The 24,224-nt window shown below is 40.6% G+C and overlaps 2 protein-coding genes across 5 annotated transcripts in view; one reads left to right on the top strand and one right to left on the bottom strand.

Moving 5' to 3' along the window:
• Positions 1–11,683, bottom strand: part of cdc42bpab (CDC42 binding protein kinase alpha (DMPK-like) b) — a 90,410-nt gene extending 78,727 nt beyond the window's left edge. For 2 of the 4 annotated variants that reach the window (XM_034150353.1, XM_034150354.1), the window contains exon 1: positions 10,483–11,683. In XM_034150353.1, coding sequence (XP_034006244.1) covers positions 10,483–10,660 — 178 coding nt within the window. In that variant the 5' untranslated portion in view covers positions 10,661–11,683. The remainder of the gene's footprint in view (positions 1–10,482) is intronic. The other 2 variants (XM_034150355.1, XM_034150356.1) reach the window with 1 other exon arrangement.
• Positions 11,684–19,121: 7,438 nt separating this feature from the next.
• lft1 (lefty1) lies at positions 19,122–21,038 on the top strand. The gene is made up of 4 exons (XM_034150316.1): positions 19,122–19,386; positions 19,594–19,840; positions 19,957–20,196; positions 20,714–21,038. Exons 1-4 carry the CDS (start codon positions 19,122–19,124, stop codon positions 21,036–21,038), a joined length of 1,077 nt encoding a protein of 358 aa, XP_034006207.1.
• Positions 21,039–24,224: the final 3,186 nt, after the last annotated feature.

Below are 24,224 nucleotides of genomic sequence, written 5' to 3'. Positions count from 1 at the left end.
AGGTTGCGCTACACTTTTTCGCTGCGCGTCATCAAAATCCATTATAACCCGTCGGCCGGTACACAACTCTGCCGGGGGGACGGGGGACGCACACTCGCTCGTGAACTGTTAGCGCCGTGTTATGCATGCCCACTGCACCTCGCGGGAGCGCGCGCAGCGTAAAGCGTACGGCAAAGTTAGGTTTGGAAGCGATATCATTTCCTCTTGGGAGGGCATGCATAATAACACGGCATAACACCGGAGCCCCGCTGCGCGGAAACTTTGGCGCTGTTCTGAGTTTGTTCTAATCTGTCAAAATGACGGGCGGCTTTCAGATTTTCCGTCATTGTCAAAAATAAAACGTCATAGACGGAAAATATTCGGTTAACGCAACCTATTATGTACAGAACGAGACTCTTATAAATCATTTTATAAATAGCACTTTAGTCTCTTGGAATTTCCCAGACATGAAACTCATTGTGCATGTTAATGCCAGAAGCTTGATATCCACTACAAGACCTGGAATAAAAGCGCTGGCTAAATGGGGTTAAATGGGCTACAATAAGAAAATCATATCAGGATATTTTGGAACAAATATCTCGTAATCGATGTATAATGTGACAATATTGAAGTGTTTACCATTGATGCGTTCACAGAATGTTTACACAATAAGAATTTTGATAAATAACCAGTATTGTGTTCATATTAACCAAATAGGTAAAGGTGGGTTAATCTGTTAAATACAGAAAATTCCATCTGCAGCCTTTAAAAGCAGAAGACAACACTTCCAATAATACGATATCCAAAATGTAAGACAATATCTAATCTCATATAAAGATATCAATATATTTCTTAGTCCTAGGTTAGAGTGGCATAGATACAGATGAAAGTGTACACTTTATAAGTGATGATGAGTCATAAAAATTCATAATTCACAACACAACTTTTGCTAGAGCCTGTGGCTTGAACTTCATGCTCAAAAAAGATCCACCTACAGAAGAACAGATTTTGAAAAGAAGCTGCAGTAGAAAAATACACACTACATTACAATGAGCCAACCAAGCAGGTTCATTTTCATTTGGTCTTCAACGTTGGCAGAAGTGATGGACAGACAGCTGAGCAGAGAGGCACTGCAGGGGAGGACTAAGGTAGAAAGGAAAAAAGAGAGGGGAGGATGAAAGGAAGTGAAGGTGAAGAAAAAAGGAAAGGGGAGGGGGGAGAGGCCATTTGGAGTCAGATCCCAAGGGTCCTGCAAGGCTGGCTAATGACCTGGGCTACAGTGTGTCCTCTGGGACATGAAGAAAGGAAGCCAACCCTTCCCCTGCCACTTTGTGATGACACATCACAATTAGCAGCAGGCATTTCTCTGCCTACAAAGCTCCCAGACAGATTGACTTCATGTTTTAAAGGCCATCTGTGAAATGCCCAGATGCTGCAAAGGCCATGCGAAATTTCATATGCATTATCCTAAAGGTCCAAAACAATGCATTGGTAGATAAGAAAGCTTTATTTTGCCGTTGGTATCTAACAGCTATGAGTTGTTTTACTGATTATAGTATAGTGTTGCAGTGATGATGAATTTGTGTAGGCTGACGCAAAAGTTAACATGTCAAGGGTTCCCTTGACTAAAAGCAATGAATTGGATTTCTGAATATTGCAGAAAATAATATCTTAGGCAAACACACATTTATGGTATGTACTTCCACCAGTTAACACCACTTTTATGCTTTTTTAAGAATATGAATAAACGCAATTGGTAGATGTAAAATACTAACGTTAAGCTATAGAGAAACTACACCGCATGGCTGTACATGACCATCGCTACGCTAAAGGTGGCTAATGTTCAGCTTGATGAGGTTTAGTAGTCTCATTAAATCACTTATTAGCAACCTTTTACACAACCTTTAACCACAGACCTTATTTCAGGTATCTAACCAAAAACACGCTAAAAGAAACCAGCTAACTTCTAGACGAGGGTAGTGCTTGTGGTAAGATGCCAACTCATTTCCGGGTTTTAGGACTAACTCCTGCACCACTCTATTCATGTGGAGTATGTCTTCTGTGGCTTTTCAAAGAGCTTCACAAAGATTGAGAGAAAGTAACCCTGATAATTGTCTGAGCTTCTAGGCTTTACATTGAAGGTTCGAGTTTCAAAGAGTTTTTTTATCTGGTTAAATGGGTTGAGCAAAATATGTAGTTGATTTGATTACAAAACATTGACATGTCTACCGTACTATTGATTACTAACTGATCTTCTGTAAATGAATTACTTAGATCATTTGTTCCTTGCTTGTTTAGAATGCCGCTGGCTTAATTAAGGGAAATGCAGAGGAGAAGAGCATAATAAAGTGGCAGTGGGTGGCGGACTGCTCCCTTTGGGATACTCAACTCCTGTGGAATAGTAGCGGACACCAGGAGAGGATCTGTATGGGCCCCTCTGTATGTCTGATTGTTTTCGAGGCCACTCAGGACAATGGCAAAGGCTTTGTGTGTGTCCTATGTGTGTGAAAGGATTGAAAGAGCATAGATGTTCAAATGAGCCAACGGACTGTATACAAGTTAGTGTGAAAGTGGATTCAACCAGCAAGGAAATAAACAAGCTAGTGACCTCACACCTTCCCAACAACTCCAATAAGTTGGACACAAGTGGGCCACAGAACACACAATGACACAATGAGATACAGCTGTCCCACTTCCTGGTGTGACATCATGTACCCGCTAGGTCCGGACTAGCTCACCAAGTCCTTGTGGTTACTTCCTGTCCTCTGTGCCCAGACAGGAAACAGCAGAACAACAAGAGGGTTGACAAGGATGTCCTGATAGAAGTCCAGCCCGCACAGGATCTAAAAGTCCCAAACTAATATTGACATTAGAATTGAATGAATGAATCAATCTTCTGCTGACTTGACACAGACTGCCAGTGATGCCAATATGTTTTTCCCTGCCATCTTTCACATTTAAGGATTGATTTATAAAATATGACATTCAAACTTTTGCATATTCTATTCTGTTTGCAGCTGCCTTTTATTAAATCAAACAACTATTCATATTTTATACTACACTGTAACATGTTTGTATTTTATACCTATTTCAGCTTGTTTTACTTTGAATTCTCTTGGCTTTTTAATAACTATTTTTAATTGTATTTAAAAGTGTTTTTCCACTATTTCTTAATGTTTTTGTAAAGCCCTTTGAATTGCCCTGTTGTAGAAATGTGCAATATAGATAAACTTGCCTTGCCTTGCAATCTATCTAATCAACAATTCTTACCAGCAGAATGTAAGTGACTTCATGTCTTTATGGATTTATTAGAATCATAAACCCATTCCGGACAATAAAACAATGCTTCACAATCATCATTCCATTGTATCTTTAATATCCAACATAGCTAAACAAATAAATAATGTCCTGCCTGGTTTACCGCTGCCTAAACAGGCTTTATCAAACAGTGCAAGATGACTGATGTTTCTGCAGCTGCTATCAGTTAGCTTACACTGATCTAAATGCATGTTTATAACTGCACCGTCAGTATGCAGCCAGAGGTTTAAAGTGCAAGCCTTGCACACTAGCCTTGTTAGTTCTTGGTGGGGTGAAATGGCCTCCGAGCAGAATTTAAAACCATGTGACACAAAAATTCTTCTTTGGAATCAACACAACTCAAATTCTTATAGGTGCAGCGTAGCTCCTCTGGTCTGTTCATTTAGGGGGAATAACAGGGAGGGACTGTAGGCGGTGAACTCTGAGATAGATTAGTTAGGCTAAAACACAATAAGAAGTTTTGTGTGTGTGTGTGTGTGTGTGTGTGTCTCTCCACTGTGAGCCGTGTGTGAGGCATGCTGCCAATGAAAGCCTTTCAGGGTGGAGCACCATCAGCTGCAGCTGAACAGCTGGCCACTGCAGGCTAACATTCAGTGTGGATTGAGAAAAGGTTAGGTGCCCTCCCCCCATGTTTGCCAACTGGGGCCTGGCATGGCTGCCCGCTTTCTACAGCTGCCCGGCAATCCGTTTCCCCAAACAGGGAGGGGGATCAGGACAAAACAAAAAGCAGGAAATGAGGGAGAAATGTAGGAAAACAGGATATCTATGACAAATGGATGCAAACCTAAAATCCCTGAACACAGAAGACATCCAAAAAGCGGCTAAACTAATAAATAGAGATGAGGATTAAGTCAGTTTGAAATCCGATATAAAATAAATATTCATTGTTGGTGCAGAAATATACTGAAACACTTAAATCCCACCACATGACCATGGATCAAAGAGGAACTAAAAAGAATCATGCTTATTAGGGGTGTAACGGTTCACAGCATTCACGGTTCGGTATGTACCTCGGTTTGGGGGTCACGGTTCGGTACGGGTTCGGTACAACAAGAAAAAGAAGAAAAAAAATCCCAAATGCATAATTCCAGGTTTGTTTTTTATTTATTTTGAACAGTAGTGCAAGTTTCAGTTTAAAAAATAAGGAACTCTAAAATGTTGAATAATTAACTTTATTACACAGTTAAAAACAAACCACAGACACTCAGATGGCTGTATTATCTATAATGGCTGATGTCAAACAAAAAGGTTCAATAAGCTGTAAAACTAAAAAGAATGTCTTGAAAATATTACAAAAATAAATAAGATAGTGTTTCAATCACTTTCAAATTACAGTCAATAAAAGCCGGGGTCCTCCACTATTGCATAAGGGTGCATAGCAGTTGAAAAACATATGCCAAAAGCTTCCGTTATTTCTTTTGGTCTCTCGGCTTTCATGTCTATTGGCTTCTTAAAAACAGCGGGGATGAGCTGCTGAACTGCTGTTGTCTTTTGCCGGGCTCCGGTGATTGCCAAATCTGGGTGATGCCTTCTGATATGATTTAGCATGTTTGGCGTGTGTTACCATTAGCATACCGCACCGCTGTCGAACAACGCCCGGCACACCATCCTCGTCCGATCCACCACCCGAAATGTTCCCACACAGCTGATTTAAAAGAAGCAGGTGGGTCTTCTAGCTCCTGTGTGTTATCTGAACTCGCCATACTAACTTTTCTTCTTCTTGTATTTTGTTCGTTTTGTTGTGTTTTCTTCTTCTTCTTCTTCGTTTGTTGTTTAAGGGCGGCTGGCAAACAGCTTTCAGGCGCAATACCGCCCCCTGGATTATCTATAGTGTAATGGATACTGCCCTGAATGACAGACTTTTTTCCCCACTCGTTAAAAAAAAGGGGTATTCGTCGCGTGACTGCATGCACCGAACCGTGACGTCCGAACCGTGACGTCCGAACCGTGACGTCCGAACCGTGACGGTACGGGACGAATACGGATACCGTTACACCCCTAATGCTTATACATTCATTATTCACTTCCTGACTGACAATTGATTATTATTAGGGCTGTCAAGTTAACGCGTTAATAACGCGCTAACGCAAAAAAAAATTAACGCCACTAATTATTTTAACGCGATTAACGCATGTGTATTTTTTGTCCTCGGCCGCCGTAGTTTCAGAGCGCATCGAGTTTAAAATACCATCTACTGTACAAGCTGATGCTGACAGCCCCGTTCCTGCTGCCCGCTTGTGGCAGACCACACTTCCACGCTCACCGGCAGGCCCGGACTGGCCATCGGGAGGGTGTGTGTATGTATGTATGTATGTATGTGTGTATGTATGTGTGTATGTATGTGTGTGTGTGTGTGTGTGTGTGTGTGTGTGTGTGTGTGTGGCGCGACTCGCGCGAGCGAGGCACACCTTACGTGTTGTTGTTAGCATCCGGTGCTAGCTAGCTGCGCTAACGGATATAAGGAGCTGTTTCAATTACATTTCGCCGACAACTGCGCCGAGCACTTGACTTTATGCAGGTAGCCAGACAGTGGGACATTGTACGAAAAGTCAGCTCACTCAGCACGGATAGTACGCGCAACATGATTGCAGCTCCCGTTCGAGCATATATGCCTTGAGCTGCACATAGCTCCAAACGACACACACACACACACACACACACACACACACACACACACACACACACACACACACACACACACACACACACACACACACACACACACACACACACACACACACACACACACACACACACCACACACACACACACACACACACACACACACACACACACACACACACACACACACACACACACCACACACACACACACACACACACACACACACACACACACACACACACACACACACACACACACACACACACACACACACACACACACACACACACACACACACACACACACACACACACACACACACACACACACACACACACACACACACACACACACACACACACACACACACACACACACCACACACACACACACACACACACACACACACACACACAACACACACACACACACACACACACACACACACACACACACACACACACACACACACACACACACACACACACACACACACACACACACACACACACACACACACACATCACACACACACACACACACACACACACACACACACACACACACACACACACACACACACACACACACACACACACACACACACACACACACACACACACACACACACACACACACGTATTATTGTATGAGAGAGGTTCCAGGTTGAATTGAGGCGAATATTTGTAATGTTCAGAGGTTGTTGTGTTTAATATTCATGAGAATATTTGTCATTGTTCAAATGATAATAAACAAACATATAAAGCATAGTTGTCCACTCATATGTTGATATGAGTATTAAAAACTTGAAAAATATCCCTCTAAGGTACATTTAGAACAGATAAAAAATGTGCGATTAATCGCGATTAACTATGGACAATCATGCGATTAATCGCGATTAAATATTTTAATCGACTGACAGCCCTAATTATTATTTATCATATTCTTCGAGGAGTGATGCTAAACCTTCCTATTAAAAAAGGGGCCCTGTGTTATATAGGTTTTTGTGCATGTAAATGGTCTGTAAATCCTGTTCCCTCCATAGGGAGTTTCTCTGTATGAAACTCCTCCATTGGACTCCTTTGTTTACTTCTGTAAGAGAGTGACATCACTACTTAACACTTGTGCTGTCATTGGCTAGCGCTCCAACACATTGCAACTGATATAAATACAAAATATAAATATGAACATAAAAACTAGCATTATATGTCTTATTTAACTTCATTAAGCCTCCATTGGCATTTGCAGTAAATAAAGAAACATTACAAATGCAAACATCTGATAAAATTACAAAAAAGGAAGATGTTGACATAACTTGTAAGAGCTGTTGTAATTAATAGACATAGTAACTGCTGTGTGAGGAGTCGGGATACAGTGTACTTTCCCGTGTTCATTTCTCTTAGGGCTGCAGGTCATATAGGGGTCTCCATTTCAGCTGCAATGAGGTCACCAAACAAGAAGAAAAGCAAAACTCCAAAACAAATGTTCTTGTCTGGCACATGTACATTCTCAGGACGAAAGGAGAACATCGCTTAACCTTTGTCCTGGTTGTGCCTCTGTAGCAAAAAGGTACACAGGTAACATCTTTCCTGTCAGAACTGCAGCCTCTGAGCGGATGATAAAGGCAGATCACTCACAAGTCGAAGAGGTTTTAGGTTTCATGGGGCCCATCTTGAACTATTTTTCTGTGCGTAAGATTAAACTATGTTTTGAGTATAGTTAACGCCATCCGTCTGATCCAATCTGTTCCTTATAGGCTGCAGTTGTCATGTGCACTCTCTGGCTCTGTTGTAAGTATAAACACGGGTCGGAGTGGTGTTATATCACTTCCTCAGCTAACATTTAGCTAGTAATTGTCCAAACACAAAAAAAATAAAGTGTTGCATGAAGCGAGATTTTTCTTTCACACAAACAAGACAAGACTTGACCTCAGTTATACCATATTTTTGTGGATAGTTACACCACAAAAGGTGCGGTCTGCTACATTTGGACTGCATCATCAAAATGCAAAAACCACGCAACAGCAAGTCATTGCTTCCCTTACCGCCCAATGGACATCTCATTTCCTTCTATTACTGCTCTTATATCTGGTAATCTATGGCTTTCTGTTTTTGTAAAGTGATAAGGCACATAATATCCCAAAATGTGTTTACTGTGATAATGCATCATGATTCAAATCACATAAAACAAATATGAAAAGTGGTATCTGCGTTCCCATGTTCCAAAATGATCCCTTTAAACTGTTTTTCTTAAATGTATCTCAGTTAGCCCTGATAAAACATCCCTTGGGAGTTTTTGCTTATAGTGGTTAATAACTTTGTCATGTCCTACTCAATAAAGAATAAGAGAGCAAAGCATCTCTTGAATGGGACTCATGACAGATGTCTATAATACTCCTTGAGTGCTTCCATTTTATATCTACTCACATATAATCTGGAAAAATACTTTTGAAAATAGTATATCCCATGTGCTCCAGTGTTATATAGTCAAAGAATGCCAACAAATTAGTGCTGCCCAGTTCTAAACTTGTTGTTGCTAGCTCCTGAATACTTTTGTGTTTCTGGCAATTTTTCAAATGTTCAAACACTTCTATCCCTAAATCAACAATTTAGACGAAATAAACGTTTTTAGTCTACCTCTTAGCAACTGTGACTGTCTTTAGCAACAACAAAGAAATCAATTTTTTTTCTTTTAAAGCTTGCTAGGTACCCTCCACCAAGAGCACGGTACACGTCTGTTAGCTAATGCCAGAAGCTAGTAAAGTTCTATAAGGTTAACTTAACTTACTTTGTAAGAACAACAATGTATCTTGCATTTAATAGAAACCTCTTGTTTGTAATAAGAGTCTTTAATAAGCGGTTTAAGAATGTTTTGGGAGAACAAATGATATCAAGACTCCTATTTGGCCTTTCTATTTGAGACATACGGGAGTTTTTGGCCAACATTCAAATTGTGACACTTCAAAATATCTCATATCACCAATCTTGCTCTTTCAATCAAAATTGACTAATGCAGTCTACCTTACAGTCTCTGGGGATGAAAGAGTCAGTTTCATTGACTACTAGGTACAATTTATATTATTGTAAAAAGCTGGATAATGTTCATGTAAATCTCTCTAGAGTGGAACGCAATTACAGGCATCACCATGGGGCCTCATTGGGACCGTGACAGCTTGTACACATCTGCATGTTGTGTGTTGTGTCTGGCCGAGCTCCATCAGAGTTTATAGTGTCAACACAGGGAAATGTCTGGATGAAGGCACCACTTTGCAATCACAGGGCACCAGTTCTTTTAGCACCAGCATTGCTGATCAACTTGGGACTAACAATTGAAGAAAAAACAGGATGCTCCAAAAGGAAACCAAATCCACCCACTTCCAGTATTTTACCAGCCAGAAGAGCTCCATTTAGCACAGAATAGGTTGTCCAGATGGTGGCTGGTGGGGTAAACCAACTGAGCAGCCGCAGCCAAAACGCAACCACCATTTGACTGATTTAACTGCCATCCTGTCTGTCTCACACTGCCACTCTATAATAGGCCAAACTGCTGCCTGTTGAAGCTGTTTCACAAATAAAGACATTATAGAAGATGACAGCAAATAAGCCAAACTGCTCCTTCTTTACATTATACTTCTGCCTCCTACTGCCTGGTGTATCCTTCATTTGTCTCAATCCAGGGCAGTGGTTTGCTCCTGTGTTGCCTCACAGTGCTGCAGCACTTCTTTCAGGGCTTTAAAAGACAAGCAGGCCAGCCAGGCATGCTCCGGCAGCTAGCTGGGCCTCTGCGCCAGATAAAAAAAAGGTGAGTTGTACACATTCCTGCTTCATGCACAAACCAAATGCGCCCCCCCCCCCATGTCACTCACACACACACACAAACATTTCAAACATTTTTGCAGAAAGAGAGGTCCTCCTGCCTGTTTTTATCTAACCTTCAGGAATGGGAAAGTTACAAAAACACTGCAATGGCAACAAAAGACCACTTTTTATTTCAATAATGTCAATGATAACACACCGATAGGTATCAACATCATACACACCCTTAAAAAAAGGAAAACACACTGCTATGCAAAGTAGTTGAGAGGGTTGGTTCAATGACAGAAAGGCATCCACTTTATGTAAGAGTGCTTTTTTCTTAAGAATTAAATGGTAGCCTGGAGGATAAGACATCTTTATGAGATCTTTCCTGGATTGATATCAAACTCTGAGAGGGCCTGGTTAAGCTCTTCCTCACTACAGTTTGATGTGCTTCTGTGTATGTGGATGCTGCTTGACAATGTGGTACCACCTTTCCCATGTGTTTATGGTCTCCTGTTTAATGGGTAACTTCAACATGCTGTCATGTGTAATTCCTGTATAAAACATTTAATTAAACAAGTGTCCTTGCTTTAGGGAGTGAGAAGGCCAACTGAGCCCCACTGCTACTATAAAAGGAATGTGATGGGGAAGGGAGGGCCACTGTACCAGCAATATTATGAGCCTATCATCTTACAAACAAAACAAAAAGACTGAATGCACGAGCCAAACAACAGGAAATAAAAAAAATAGGCTTGCTGCTTACCCCATTCCAAAAACTCCAGGATATTTTTCTCTCTTCTGAGTGGGGAGTTGTTGCACTCATCGTAGAGGCACACCAGGATATCCAGCAGTGTTTCCACACTCAGGCACTGGCCGACAGACTGAGCCGGGCCATCCAGGATCAGCTTCTCCAGCTTCTTCAAACGCACCTCTCCCGACATGATTATTCCGGGTTTTTAAAGTAATGAATGATGATGAAGGGAATGGGGAGGGGAAATTAGCAAACGGCCTAGCACAGAGTGGGCCTGTAAAGAAGTTCTTAAATGTGTCCCGAAAATAATACAACTTTTTAAGTTGGCCTGGGCTAAATCGGCGTTAAAACCGGCCAAGTCATGGTCTCCCTGTCAATATCCAGAATCTAAAATATGTAGCACGTCCCCATTTTATGAAAGCTATCCCCACAGGGCAAAATAAGTAGTCACAGTTACAGACCCTGGCTGCCCCGGGCCGGCTGATTTGATCAAATCCCAACGTAAAGTGGCAGTTTTAAGGTCTTCTCTCGGTTAGAAATGGGAAAAGAATGGAGTCGACGCGGTTCAGCAGATCCCCCTGAGTTGTTGTGTTGGATATTTAGGATTCTCCATTCTTGCAGCGACCCAAAAATGCAAGGCAGATCTGCAATGCTACAAAGCCCCAGCGCCCCTCCTCTGCTCCAGGAATGGAAGGGCGACACAGGCTTAGTTAGCTGCTAGGCTAGCTATGTGGCTAGCCAGCGAGCTACCGTTAACGTTACTTTTCTTGCTTCTTAAATGCCATCGTTGCCCCTTTTCCCCCGGGAGTTGACATACAATATGCACAGTGTTAACAGAGCCCTACTGAATTTGTCCCCTTTCGACAGTGTAGTTATTTTCCATCCAACTGGAAAATATTCCCTTGTTTTCACAACTCAGTGCTGGCAGATATGTTCTTTAAATCCCATTCTTCGTCCAAATGTCTCTTTAGTTTCTTCACAGTTCAACGCGACGGTTAGTTCAAGAGTTCCAACAGCCCGACAGTAAGTTAGCCGTCAAAAATGCGGGTCCCTTTTGAAGGTTACAGAGGAGCTCGTTTCACGTCAGGAGCAAAGCTGTAGTCTAGTCTTGCTTATTCCAAATACGGGACACAGCCTAAACTCCCCCTGTCCTTTCCTTTGCCTTGCCTGCCTCCCCCGCCGGTCGGTCGCTTCTTGCCGTCTTTGCACAGTCAAGCTACCAGCAGCCTGCTGCCAGAGACGTTCCACGGGAAAGACAACCAAGTAGAAAGCTCTAACCGTAACGTCGCACAGGATTGTGGGAAGTATTGCTCGTTTCTAAAATATGAATGAGCTACAAATGGACGCTAAGCTAGCGACGCTGCTTTAACACACTAGAAACACAACTTATTAGCCCTATAAAACACTTTACCTCTTTATTACTCGATGGAGAATGTGTTTAGCTGCAATGCGATACGTTTCGAGACCGTGATGTGTGTCGTTTTTACAAAAAATGTCGATGTGGTCCAACTTTCACGCATGCGTAGAGCACCTTTCCCTCAAATCGGCCATCTTTGCTGTGCCATGGCTTGAATGCGTCCATTTCTTTACAGCTAGCAGCCTATCTCTTAGTATTGTAGCATCTCTGACGGCTGCTGCAGGCAAAATCCCAGATCATCATGATGGCGCCCGTCACAGCATCTGCTGTGCGGAAGGGGTGGGGGTGTAGGATGGTGGTGGTTGGGTGGGGGCTGTCAATATTGTGAATGGAAACTGCGGGCTGTCTGTCAGTCTGCTGGTGACGTGGTGTGGAGAGGACACATTTTCCTTCGGATCGGAATAACGATGACCGCTGCCCCTTTAAATTGCAAAAACAACGGTCATATTATTATGGACAACCTTTGCCATGATGTGTGTGTGACTACATAGTGATGTTACTTTTTGTATGTCATTTTAAATGTAAAAACTAAAATATGAACAACTGCTGTGTGAAAAACACTAATAAAAATAGATTTAAAGAATGCTTCTGCATGTATACATTACATCAGACCTGTGTGGTCTCAACAGGCCTGTGGTTTACATTCCCAAAAAACTGTATTTGGAAAGAATAAACTCTCATTGCAGTTCTTATACATTGAATGCCTCTCTCAGCGTCAAAGGTGTGTCAAGTTTATCTCATGTTTTCTGCCCCTTGGACTGTTCTCACAGAAGACAGAGGCTTTAATCCTCAGAGCAAACTTTCAAAAGATAAACAGACCTGAAGGTTAGAGTTTGAACTGTTGTATTTCTGCAAGACGTCTCACTTTTCATATGCACAGATCAATGCATTAGCACAGACTATCAATACATTGAACTATCTGCAAGTGGTTACCTATTTGCACCTGTCTGTTCTAATAACCTGTTGAAGTAGCCATCATGTTCACATTAATACCTAACAATATATTGCATTACAATACTAAGTGCCTTGCCGTACGTAAACTATAATCAAAGTATCAAGTTAAAGGTCATTTTACATTTCTACTATCATCGTCCTTTTGTAGTGAGGTGCTTATCGCCACTCAAAGAACATCTATTAATGATTAACGGCCTGCATAGCAACTGCAGACATAGAGGGCTTTGTGCCACACAGCAACAAAGAGCGACATAAAATAAAACACTTTTATATAAATCCATTTAAATGGATTCTTGCTGCAAGTCTGTGCAGTGCCAGGGAGAAAATAATGGCACAAAGAAGCACTGTGATGAAATGAGTGCACATAAAACAACTAAGCATGCAAAGATGTGTCCAATGGAAGAGATGTTGATGGTGACCAAGTTTAATTTGAAGCACACTGCTTTGGCATGACTGTTGATCCGAAATAGCCAAACAACAGTTTTTATATGTGTAACCACTCTGAGATGGGAAATATTCTCAGTAAGCAACCACATTTATGACCCTTTTCTGTGTACGGCACTGCTGAATTAGGTCAAGTTAATAGAGGGAAAAAGCATTCTAAAATAAAATCCAGACACATTATATCTATTATCTACTGTATTGTTTTTCATTGAGTTTAATTCCAATATTAATATAAATAAGCATGTGTCCTTTTGCGTAACATAATAATTATTCAATTTTCTTTTGTTTGATTTCATCCATTTTTTGTATCTCTCTGTGTCTTTAGGATATCTTTACTGATATGTTTTTATTCAGTTTTCATAGTGCACTTAATGAATTGTTGCCATGTTAATCACCCTGAGTGGGATTAATAGTTAACCACACTCGTCGTTATAGAGCCTGTTATCACTCTTTTGGTATTTAAATAAATAGATATAGGTGTGGTGACCCTCCTGTTGTCTTCGGGGTCAAATCTGACCGATTTACTACTTTCATCAATCATAACTTTTTTGTTTTACATTCGATTGCATTAAGGCTTTATGATATCCTTCACAGTAGACACTTGAACATATACAATTGCTGATCACCACTTTCATTGAATTTTGGATGATTTAGTCAACTTTGTAACACCTATGGTGTTCCCGGTCAAAAATCACCGCCATAAAGAAAAGGAATTAGTAACCCAACCTAACAAAAGTAAGGAGGCATGTGGCGCAGTGGATAGAGCCTTGGTGTTGGGATCAGGGGGTCACAGGTTCAAACCCCACTGCAGTCAGCATGTCATTGTGTCCCTGGGCAAGACAATTCACCCCAAATTGCTTCTGTGGAGATTGTCCACAGTATTGAGTATGTAAGTCGCTTTGGATAAAAGCGTCTAACAAGTGACAGGTAATGTAGGGGTTTGTGGGGATTGTCCACAGTATTGAGTATGTAAGTCGCTTTGGATAAAAGTGTCTAACAAGTGACAGGTAATGTAACCATCCGGATCAGATAAAACACTCCCACACACACACACATACTCTAGATGTGTCCCCCCCCCCCCTTATGTGCCCAATCCCCCCATGTGAATCACACCTGGCACTCACAAACACACACACACACACAGAACAATTTGACACATTTCCTGCTCTTATGTGCCCATCCCCCCACATGGATCACACCTTGCACACGCAATACATGTTCAGTGTCTGTTCTTTGTATATTTACTGCAGTTGTTCATGTATACCAGTAGTCTGATACAATATTTACAGTTTGAAAGGGTGTTAAATGAAAGTTGGTGATGATTAATGGTTTTTGTGTTAATGTAATAGCAGTTAAAACAGAACCGGTCAAATTTGACCGCGAACACCAAAGTAAGGGGGGGGGAACGAAGACAATAGGAGGGTTAATATTGCTAAAATTATGCTTGTTTGTTTACTACAGTGTATACGTAAACCTCTGGGTATCAAGGGATCAATTACTTTTTGTTTTTCTTCTAAAATACTACATCATAATTACTTTGGACTTAATTCTTTAGAGTGATTAAAGGCATCAAATAACATTTTTAGTATTATAATGTAGCAGGAAATTGAAATACACAAGTCTACTTTGACAACAGGTAGCCACACATTCTTTTCTTTTCTTAGCATGTTACATAATTATGATTTAATAAAAAATACATGTATTTATTTATATGGATTTCATGCCAAAAGTGTTATTATAAAGGTGAATACATAACATAAAACACAGTTGGGCGAAATTAGACCATGGATGCCGTTTTAGTGGAGTTATTTTTATTTTATTGTATTTATTTTAGTTATTTATTTAGTTATTTATTTAGTTAGTGTGTCTCCACGGCCAAGCTTCTCAGAGTGTCACTAGAGCGCCCTCTGCTGTGCAAACAGCCTCCCTGCAACTGTTAATGTGTGTGCACGGTAATGCAGCTTTCAGCGTGTTCACAGTACAGTTTCATTAGTAATAAGTCATTTCCCGTGTAGATATTCATATTTTCCTACTACTAACACACTGTCTGACTTTCTTTCTATTAACTTTGTGTTTTTAAAGCCATATAACTGAATGTTTCAGGGTTCTATTGGCTGCATCATGTTCATTACCTGCACACTAACAGTCGCCCCTATGTCGATTAATTAAAAGTTAATGAAAATATTTATTGTTAGTCCTATCTAATCATGTCTGATCCTATTTGCTGGAGTCTGCCCTGGGATTACAGCCTCAAACTGCGCGCTGATTGGCTGCCGGGAGCTGTGTGAAATGCAATCAGACTGCCCTGTACTCTGTCTAGAGGCCATTGAGCAATAATTGTATTGTCCCTGCACAGGTCTAGCGCTTTCCCTCTGACAGACACAGCGATGATAATTGTCTGACAGCTCCACGGAGGCATCCAGACTGAAACAGAGCCTGTGTGGGCCATTAAGGCGCATGTCTTCAAATATTTGGTAATAAGATAAAGCAGGCAATAGTAGATCAGGAAGTGGGTGACAATGCACCCACGTGAATAATGAGGAATTTGCGCTGACCACCAACACAAGTTCAATATTGACTTTTTGCTGCAGCTGTGCCTCCTTGTTCCCATGGAGACACGACGTGGGATGCTGATATATAACGTAAACAGAAACACAACCAAAGTATTCCTCTCTGTAATATTAAAAGCTACAAACAGCAGTTTTTTCGCCAGCAAGGGGATTTCATGTTTCACAAATGGAAGGGAATGACCTATACATCGGAATGCTTTTGAATGCAAATGCTTGGATGTTAATTAACACCTGAGTTGTGGATTGTAGGAGCTTGTTGGCCTTTGATTGAAAAGAAATGACACCTCTGAGCATCAGATGGAGCTTTGAACTGGGCAACTTGTCTTTGATTGGCATGGGAAGGAAGAAAGACTGAGAAATATCACACAAAGGGATCTTAATTTCCCGAATTAGGGCTTGTAATGTGAGGCAGAGGGGACTCATAGGGTTCCCATTGGGAACAGTCAAGCACTTAGACTTGGCCCTTGGCTGGACTGGACAATGGATGCAATGATTTACATGTCTGCACTGATACTGACATCAGGGCATCTAGAAGGCTGCAGATATGATTGAACTGTGTGTTGTGGAGCTTACTGTTCCTATTTAAACTCCTCTAACATGCATTTAAATCATAACAAAAATAAATGTATATATTTGTTGTCTTTTTTCATTCTTCCTTAGTTGAAAAACACTCATTTGGTCTTTACAAATTACATTACAGTGTGGAACTGAGGCATTATTTAATAATGGACTAATATATCCACAATGGATTTCATAACACACATTTGGTCATTGTTGTTTTGTTTTGCTTTTTAAAGTTGTTTTTATTGACATCTTACCATGACAGTTAGGCTGTAAGAATAACTCTGACACATTAAGAGTATTTCCTTGTAATAAAAAATACTATAATATACATAAAAATGATTATACTACCTATACACAATTGCAAATTGCCATTGCACAATTCATTTATTAATGAAATCTTGCAAAAAGTGAATGCAAAAAAAAGAATTCTTGCCACATCAATATGCAATAAAAAGAAAATGAATTATTTAAAAAAACAGATACAACCAATCATAAGTATCATTATTACTTAATTAACAAAGCTTTATACTGCATATGCACTATTGCAAATTGCCCTTCATTTATGTATTTCATCTTGCAAAAATCTGCAAAACTTGCGAAAGGGAAAATCATGACATAATGCAATAAATTGGAAATTAATTAATTAAAAATAAATGCAACAACACCAAGATAATAACTACACTAATTCTTATAAATATGTAATCATGTTATTAGACATATTAAAGAATTGCATTTGCACACATGCAATTGGATTTTATTTTTTTTAAAGTTTACTACTGCATCCTGTGAGTGTTCCCTGCATGCATTGCGTCAAGCGGTATCAGCTGCACTAATTAATAATTTGTCTTGTGTGTAAACTGCAGGCAGGAGCTGGCTGCAGAGGGTCTGGCAGTCATCTGTCATTTGCTCTTCCTGTGTGCTCCTTCAGTCTGTCTGACATCTCTGAGCAAACACAGGCCAATACACAACCGCAGGCCGCAGCTCTGCAGCCAGGGAGAGCAGCCCTCTTCTAATGTTTGTGTGACAAAAAAGGCAAGGCAAATCCTCGCAAAGGAATCAGATAATCACCAACCTGTGAAGAGCCTGCCCCAATCCACATCCGAGCCGGCCCCCCAGCCCCTGGATTAACTGTCTGTTTGGCTAATAATTTTAATCTGCTGGAGAGGGCCAAGAATGGGTGACAGGGTTCGGAATAAACATCTAATCCTCTCGTCCCCCTCCCCTCCCTCTGAGCTCTGCACCACTTCCTCCTCGACCCCCTTGTTATACACTTGTGCCATGATGAACACACCGGATGGCCTGCTGTGGTTTTTTAGATCTTAGTCCACCTTTTTGCTGGACAAAATTGCATCCCAGCCACCCAGACAGAAATAAGGCCGCTGTGTGACAGACTGTTGCCAGACTGACATCGTCCAGAGGAATGTACACGTCAGAGTGTGGGGTGTGTGTAGACAAGGGTGCTACTGAGGAGGGGGCACTACAGGTTCACAGGGTCAAGAGATGTCTGTCTGGGACGCATGTGTAGCAGCCTGAAACACTTCAGAGCGGACAAGCATCTTAAAACTGGGAATAATTCAAAAATAATTTAGCAATTTGTTTGACTAATTGGACACCAAACCATAACAAGAGACGTCCCTTTGGCTATTGGACATGTGTGAGGTTTTAATCCTCAGTTATATTTTGTGTTGACAATAAATAATATACATTGCACAACACTGTGTTGAATAGTGACATTATTAGTAATACATTCTTATATATTCCTAAAGCTAAATTCACTTGACAGTCTCATTTTATAGAAGATAGCCACTATTTTTTTAACTTATTTCCAGAAATTGTCTGTAACATTACCACATTAGGATTTGTTACAGAGCTTAATATCTGTATTGAACACATGCTAGGATTTTGGGAGATTATTACAGACATATGAACATATTAGAGATTTTAAAATTCCTTTAGGGTCAGTTTGTTATGTGTATTTCTTAGTTATTATATATTTTTTGTCTTTTATTTAGTTTTTTGTTATTATTTGAATGTTCCGAGAGTAAGGTGGCGTGCTGTTGTATTGGAGGATTATGTTGTTTTTAATTTATTTATAAAATTCCTTGGTGTTGTGTACTTTTCCAGTACTGGTTATGTAGCCATGTGAATAAAGTGTTTAAATTTAACATATCTATGCCAAATGGATGCATTTATGCTAGTGTTCTTGTCAATACATCCTGCAAGTGCATTTTTACCATAATAATAAAAACTTTGTGACACATTTTGCTTTTCAAAATAAAGTTAAACTAGTATATAAAAGTTCACATGCAATGTGTTATTTGTCTGTCTGTTTTCCACAATCATGTTTCATCTAAAATATTATTTACATCCTCACTGACATCAAATGCAACACAGACTACCGACATCAAGCATCCAGTTTTAGTGGAACTAAGGTGAAATTACACCTCCGCTATACGGATGGCACTCGAGTCTAATTGTTGCTGTTTGAAGTATGGCCACTTAGATATCCTGTTTAGGATGGGGCTGTATTGTCGCACCTTTGTTCTGATAAGGGTCCCTGCCCCCATTGACAAAGTGCGAACGACTGGGAGGGCCGCTCCGATATAAGGGGCCACAGGAGTGTCAGAGGCACACTGTCTGACTCTGGGTGACTTGTGCTACTGTGCTGCTGCTGTTTATCACACTGAAGAACGTTTTCACTCATGGATTTCCTCCGCGCTTGTGTTCTTTGCACCGCTCTCTTCGGGCTCTCCAAGGCTTTTACGCACCAGGATATGAAGGACGCGCTGCTGCAGAAGCTTGGCTTGGATGAAGTTCCTAAAATCCATAAAAGGGATTTGGAGAATCTGGTTATTCCGGCGCATATCAGAAATAAGTACACGACTATGCTGAAGATGCACCACAGCAGGAGACGCAGATCTCTGCCCAGCCTGGCTGGCATCCTGAGGGGAATCCCTGGCAATGCTGGTAAGAAGTTTTACCATTCAAAAATACTTCACATGTTATATGTATGAATGTGTATACAAAAGCTTTGACAATAGTTAAAACATTTACTTCCGTGCGTAATAGCGAGCCAACATTATTTTACGCACCAAACTCCCTTTACCAAACATTACTTTTAAGCAACTTGAGTGGAAGTATCAACTTTAACACTTACAATGTTTTTTGTTTTAGATATTTCTGGGGAGTTTGTGTATTCTGACACCACTCGGCAAAGCATTGTGTTCGACATGGAGTCGAGGATTCCGGATAACAGCGAGGTGACCATGGCTGAGCTGAAGCTCTACCAGCGGGCCTCTTACCATAAACGCTTCGCGGTGGAGAGGAAGAACCACCGGCCCGTCAACAACGCCCGGGTCAGCATCTACTGGGTGGAGGTGCTGCCCAACGGATCCAACCGGACGTCGCTGGTAGACTCACGGTAAGGGGTCATTTCTCTCACCGTGACGTGTAGAGCAATCAGTCTCTCAGTGGGTTATCTTAATAATAATTCAATTGTATCATTTAATTAATCGCCCTTATCTCTCGTGTTCACAGGTTGATCCCCATTCACGAGACAGGCTGGAAGAGCTTTGATGTGACGCAGGCGGTGCACTATTGGTCCAAGATGCAACAGAAAACACCTATGTACCTGGAGGTGTGTATCGAGGGCGAGAGACCTGGCAGCTACGCGGCAGAGATGGCCAAGAGTGTGCGCTTTACCACCCAGGAGCAGACGGACAACACCTTGGGGAAGCCCGAGCTCATCCTCTACACACTGAACCTCGAAGAATACGGGTAAGGGCGCGAGCTTTTGATATACAGGATATTGTGTCAGTGTGACAATTAGCCCATATCCTTCATCTTTACCTGTCAACATTTGCATTAGTGGATTTGTCGTGGTGTGTCAAAGGGGCGTCAGTTTACTCATTCTCAGGGTTTTGAGAAATCTTTTGTAACTATTTTGGGGAATTTAAATATATTTTATATATTTTTAATAGGTTTATGTCATCACCTATACAACAGAGTAAAGTTCCTTTCATGTGAAAACCTACTTCCAAATAAAATAGTAAAATTGTATTTATTTAATCTTTAATAGCTATTCATCGAAAATGACTTACCAAGAAAATACCAAAAAGCGCATTATTTGAAGTGTATTCACATATTAGTAGGCTACTTTAAATCGATTGAAAACAAGAAGTACCATTATCAGTTAGTCGCAGGCAGCAGGGGTGTAGCTAAGACATTCAGGGCCTCCTGAAAAAAATAACACTTGGGACTTGTCATCTAACTTTTTTTGTCTTTTCTTCCTCAGTTCTCGCGGTGACTGCGACATGAACCAAAACAAAGAATCCTGCTGCAGGGAAAAGTACTTCATCAATTTCCGCGCCCTCACCTGGACGCAGTACTGGATCATCGAGCCGGCGGGTTACCAAGCCTTCAGGTGCACCGGGGGCTGCAAACAACCCAAACGCAACTACGGCTACGGGGAGAGGCGGTGCACGGCGTCAGAGAGCGCCCCGTTACCCATCATGTACCTGGTGAAGAAGGGCGACTACACTGAGATAGAAGTGGCCGAGTTCCCCAACATGATCGTGGAGAAGTGTGCCTGCGCCATGGACAATGTCTCCGTAGTATGATGTCACGGAAAACAGTTGTAGTACTCCTATAAACACAGACTGCTGAGAATAGGATTATTATAGTGTTTTTCTTCATCAGGGTGTTGATGTATTTAATGGTTTCTAACAACACGTCTAGTACTTTCTATTTAAATGGACATTAAATGGGAGTTTCACACACAACAGGCAGTCCCGCTGCCATTTAAACCCTCCCCTTCCACAAGCACTTTTATATATTTTGTACATTTTTATATCTTTTTTATTCAAATTTGTATGAGAATTTGTGTGGAATCTGGCAGCAAACCCTCCAATTCTGTCTGATGTGTTATATTTTCAAGCTGTACATAATATGGATGAGTTTATGTTTGGAAAAATAAAATATTTTCTTTCACATTCCGCTCTTTCTCCTCTTCCCTGCTGTCGGCTGTCTGGGCCCATTCACATTCATGAACACATTCACATGCAGTTACATACAGCCTGCCCCTGCCACCTCTTCATTTACACTTATAGGAAATTGTAGAGCAGAGCAAATAATTTGCCTAATGACTTATAACATTTGCTTCACTGAGGGCACACTGTTGTTGACAAACCCACTTGTAATGCTTTATTTGCAGTGGGAAGGAGGTACACGGCCACATACAGAGAAATATGAAGTCAATTCGCATTAAACTAGAGTGGGGTGTTTACATCAGACTTAGACCGGGCCAAACGTTGCTAATCAGGGCCAATACCTAACGCACTGTTTGCCGTCTGAGTGGGGGGTCTTGTCATTCACTAATATGCTGCTAATGGAGATAAACATGCGGCCCTGCCAAAGACAAGCAGCTGTCTGTCTGGGAGGGAAGTACCTCCAGCAACACCAGGAAGCGTAGAAGAGACACAGGTGGTGCTGTGAAGAACGGGCGTCACACTTACTGCTGCTCTTAACAAAATGATTCACCCCCTTTGAACGTTTTTACAACATGAATTCAAAGTAGATCGAACATACTTTTTGACACTGATCAACAAAAAAACAACTAATCTTACTTGCAGTGCTATTTACCAATTTAGATTGTTTGGGTTTGAGCTGTAGAGGGTTGAGATATCGGCCATAAAGATAAAGACTTCCCCTCAATACAATGGAAATATGGCAGTTAGCGGGTGGTGCTCAAAGCGCCAACAATATACATTTAAAATACTAGAAATGATTACCCAGTTACTCAAAATAATAAGTAGTTTTATGATGGAACTACTTTATTCTACCAACTACGCCCATCAACCATATCACTGCGCAGAAGAAAGTGTTATTTTACCAAGCTAGCTAGCGTTACTGCTTAGTTGTAGAGGATTTTTTTATTTATACATCTTGCGGGCAACATTTTTTTCCTGTAGTGTATCAATTTAGTGTGTTTTGGTGCGAGTCGTCAAGTGTTAAGATATTGGCCATGTCTCCAATATAATGGAGCTAGATGGCACTTATCGTGTGCTCATAGCGGCAAAAAAATACATTTCAAATATTCTATGGCAATGTCTCATTAAATAAATTATAATCCAGGTACTCAAAATAATCTTCAGACCATGTTGGAAGTAGTTTTATGAAATAACTACTTTCAAAATACACCCTTCAACTGTATCACCGCGCAGAAGAAAGCGTCTAACTTTTCAGCTAGCTAACGTTACAGCTCAGTTGTGGAGGATGTTTTAATGTTTACATCTTGCAGTAAAAAAATCTTACCTATAATGCTATTAAATAATCTTGTTTGTTTTGGTACGAGTGGTCAAGTGTTAGGATATCGGCCATAAAGATAAAGCCTTCTCTCCAATATACTGAAACTATATGGCTAAGCTTGTGGTGCTCAATTCGCCCAAAAATACAATTGAAATGTGCTACAGCAATATGTCTTTACATTAACTATGACCCAGTTACTCAAAAAGAATCAACAGACCATGTTGTAAGTAGTTTTATGAAGGATCTACTTTCTTTCTACCAACTATGCCCATTAACCATATCACTGCGCAGAAGATAGCATTACTGCTTAGTTGTAGAGGAGTCTTTACATTTTTACATCTTGTGGGAAAAAAATCGTACCTGAAGTGCTATCAATTTAGTGTGATTTGGTGCGGGTAGTTAGTGTTAAGATATTGGCCGTAAAAAAAAAGAGTCTTGTCTCCAATATAATGAAGCTAGATGGCACCGACCTTGTGGTGCTCAAAGCGGCAAAAATATACATTTAAAATACGCTACAGCAATGGCTCTTTACAGAAACCATGACCCAATTTACTTCCACAGATCATGTTGGAAGTAGTCTTATGTAGAAACTATTTTTTCCTACCAAACTAAGCATGTCAACCGTATCACTGCGCTGAAGAAAGCTTCTATCTAATCACCTAGCTAGCTACAGCTCAGCCGGAGAGGAATTTATTAATGTTTACATCTCGTTTTTAGAAGCCTCACACTTAAGGGTAGGAGCATGATTCCTTCTGTGCTGTAATATAGTTGGTTGTTGTAGTTTGGTAGAAAGAAAGTAGCTCCTATAAAACTACTCACAACCAGGTGTGTGGTATGGCTAATCTTATGGGTCATGATTTCTCAAAAGAGACATAGAGTTTTTCAAATGTATTTTATTTTTGTGATTTGAGCACCACATGCCATCTAGTTCCATAATAGTAGAAAGGAGACAGATATTTGTCTGATATCTCTGACACTCTGCAACTCAGACAAGAACAGTCTAGATCAGGGGTGTAAAGGTTTTTTCAATGAGGGCCACATATAGAAAAACACACAAAGAGCTGGGCCACTAGCTAGAAGTGAGGTATATTGCCATATATGTTAAGTTATAAGTAAGCTAAATCAAATGCAGGTAAATAATGCTTGATACTTGAATATGCTTTGAGAAAACAAACAGTCACAGCTTTACATAGGGTTTCATTTATTTTATAACATAAAGATTTGGCAGCTCATTCTTTAAAAAAGGAGCCTCAGATTGCTTATAATAAGGGGAAATATGAAGGGTATATTTCAAGCTATCATGCAAATAAGTTATTGGGCTTTTTCTATCAACCAAGATTAGTTAGAAAATGTTTTCAACTTTAATTTACTGAAATCATTTGAAAAGTGGGCTTATTAACACATGAATGCTACTGTGTAATATTATGTTTAGATACAGAATATTTAAGAAGTACAATATAAGAAAAGCATACTTTTTGAATCTGCTGAGGGCCAATAAA

This window comes from Trematomus bernacchii, unplaced genomic scaffold, assembly GCF_902827165.1.
Source record: "Trematomus bernacchii unplaced genomic scaffold, fTreBer1.1, whole genome shotgun sequence".
In the NCBI taxonomy this organism is placed as follows: domain Eukaryota; kingdom Metazoa; phylum Chordata; class Actinopteri; order Perciformes; family Nototheniidae; genus Trematomus; species Trematomus bernacchii.
Note: the sequence above shows the minus strand (reverse complement) of the source record. Positions and strands in the feature narration are given on the sequence as shown.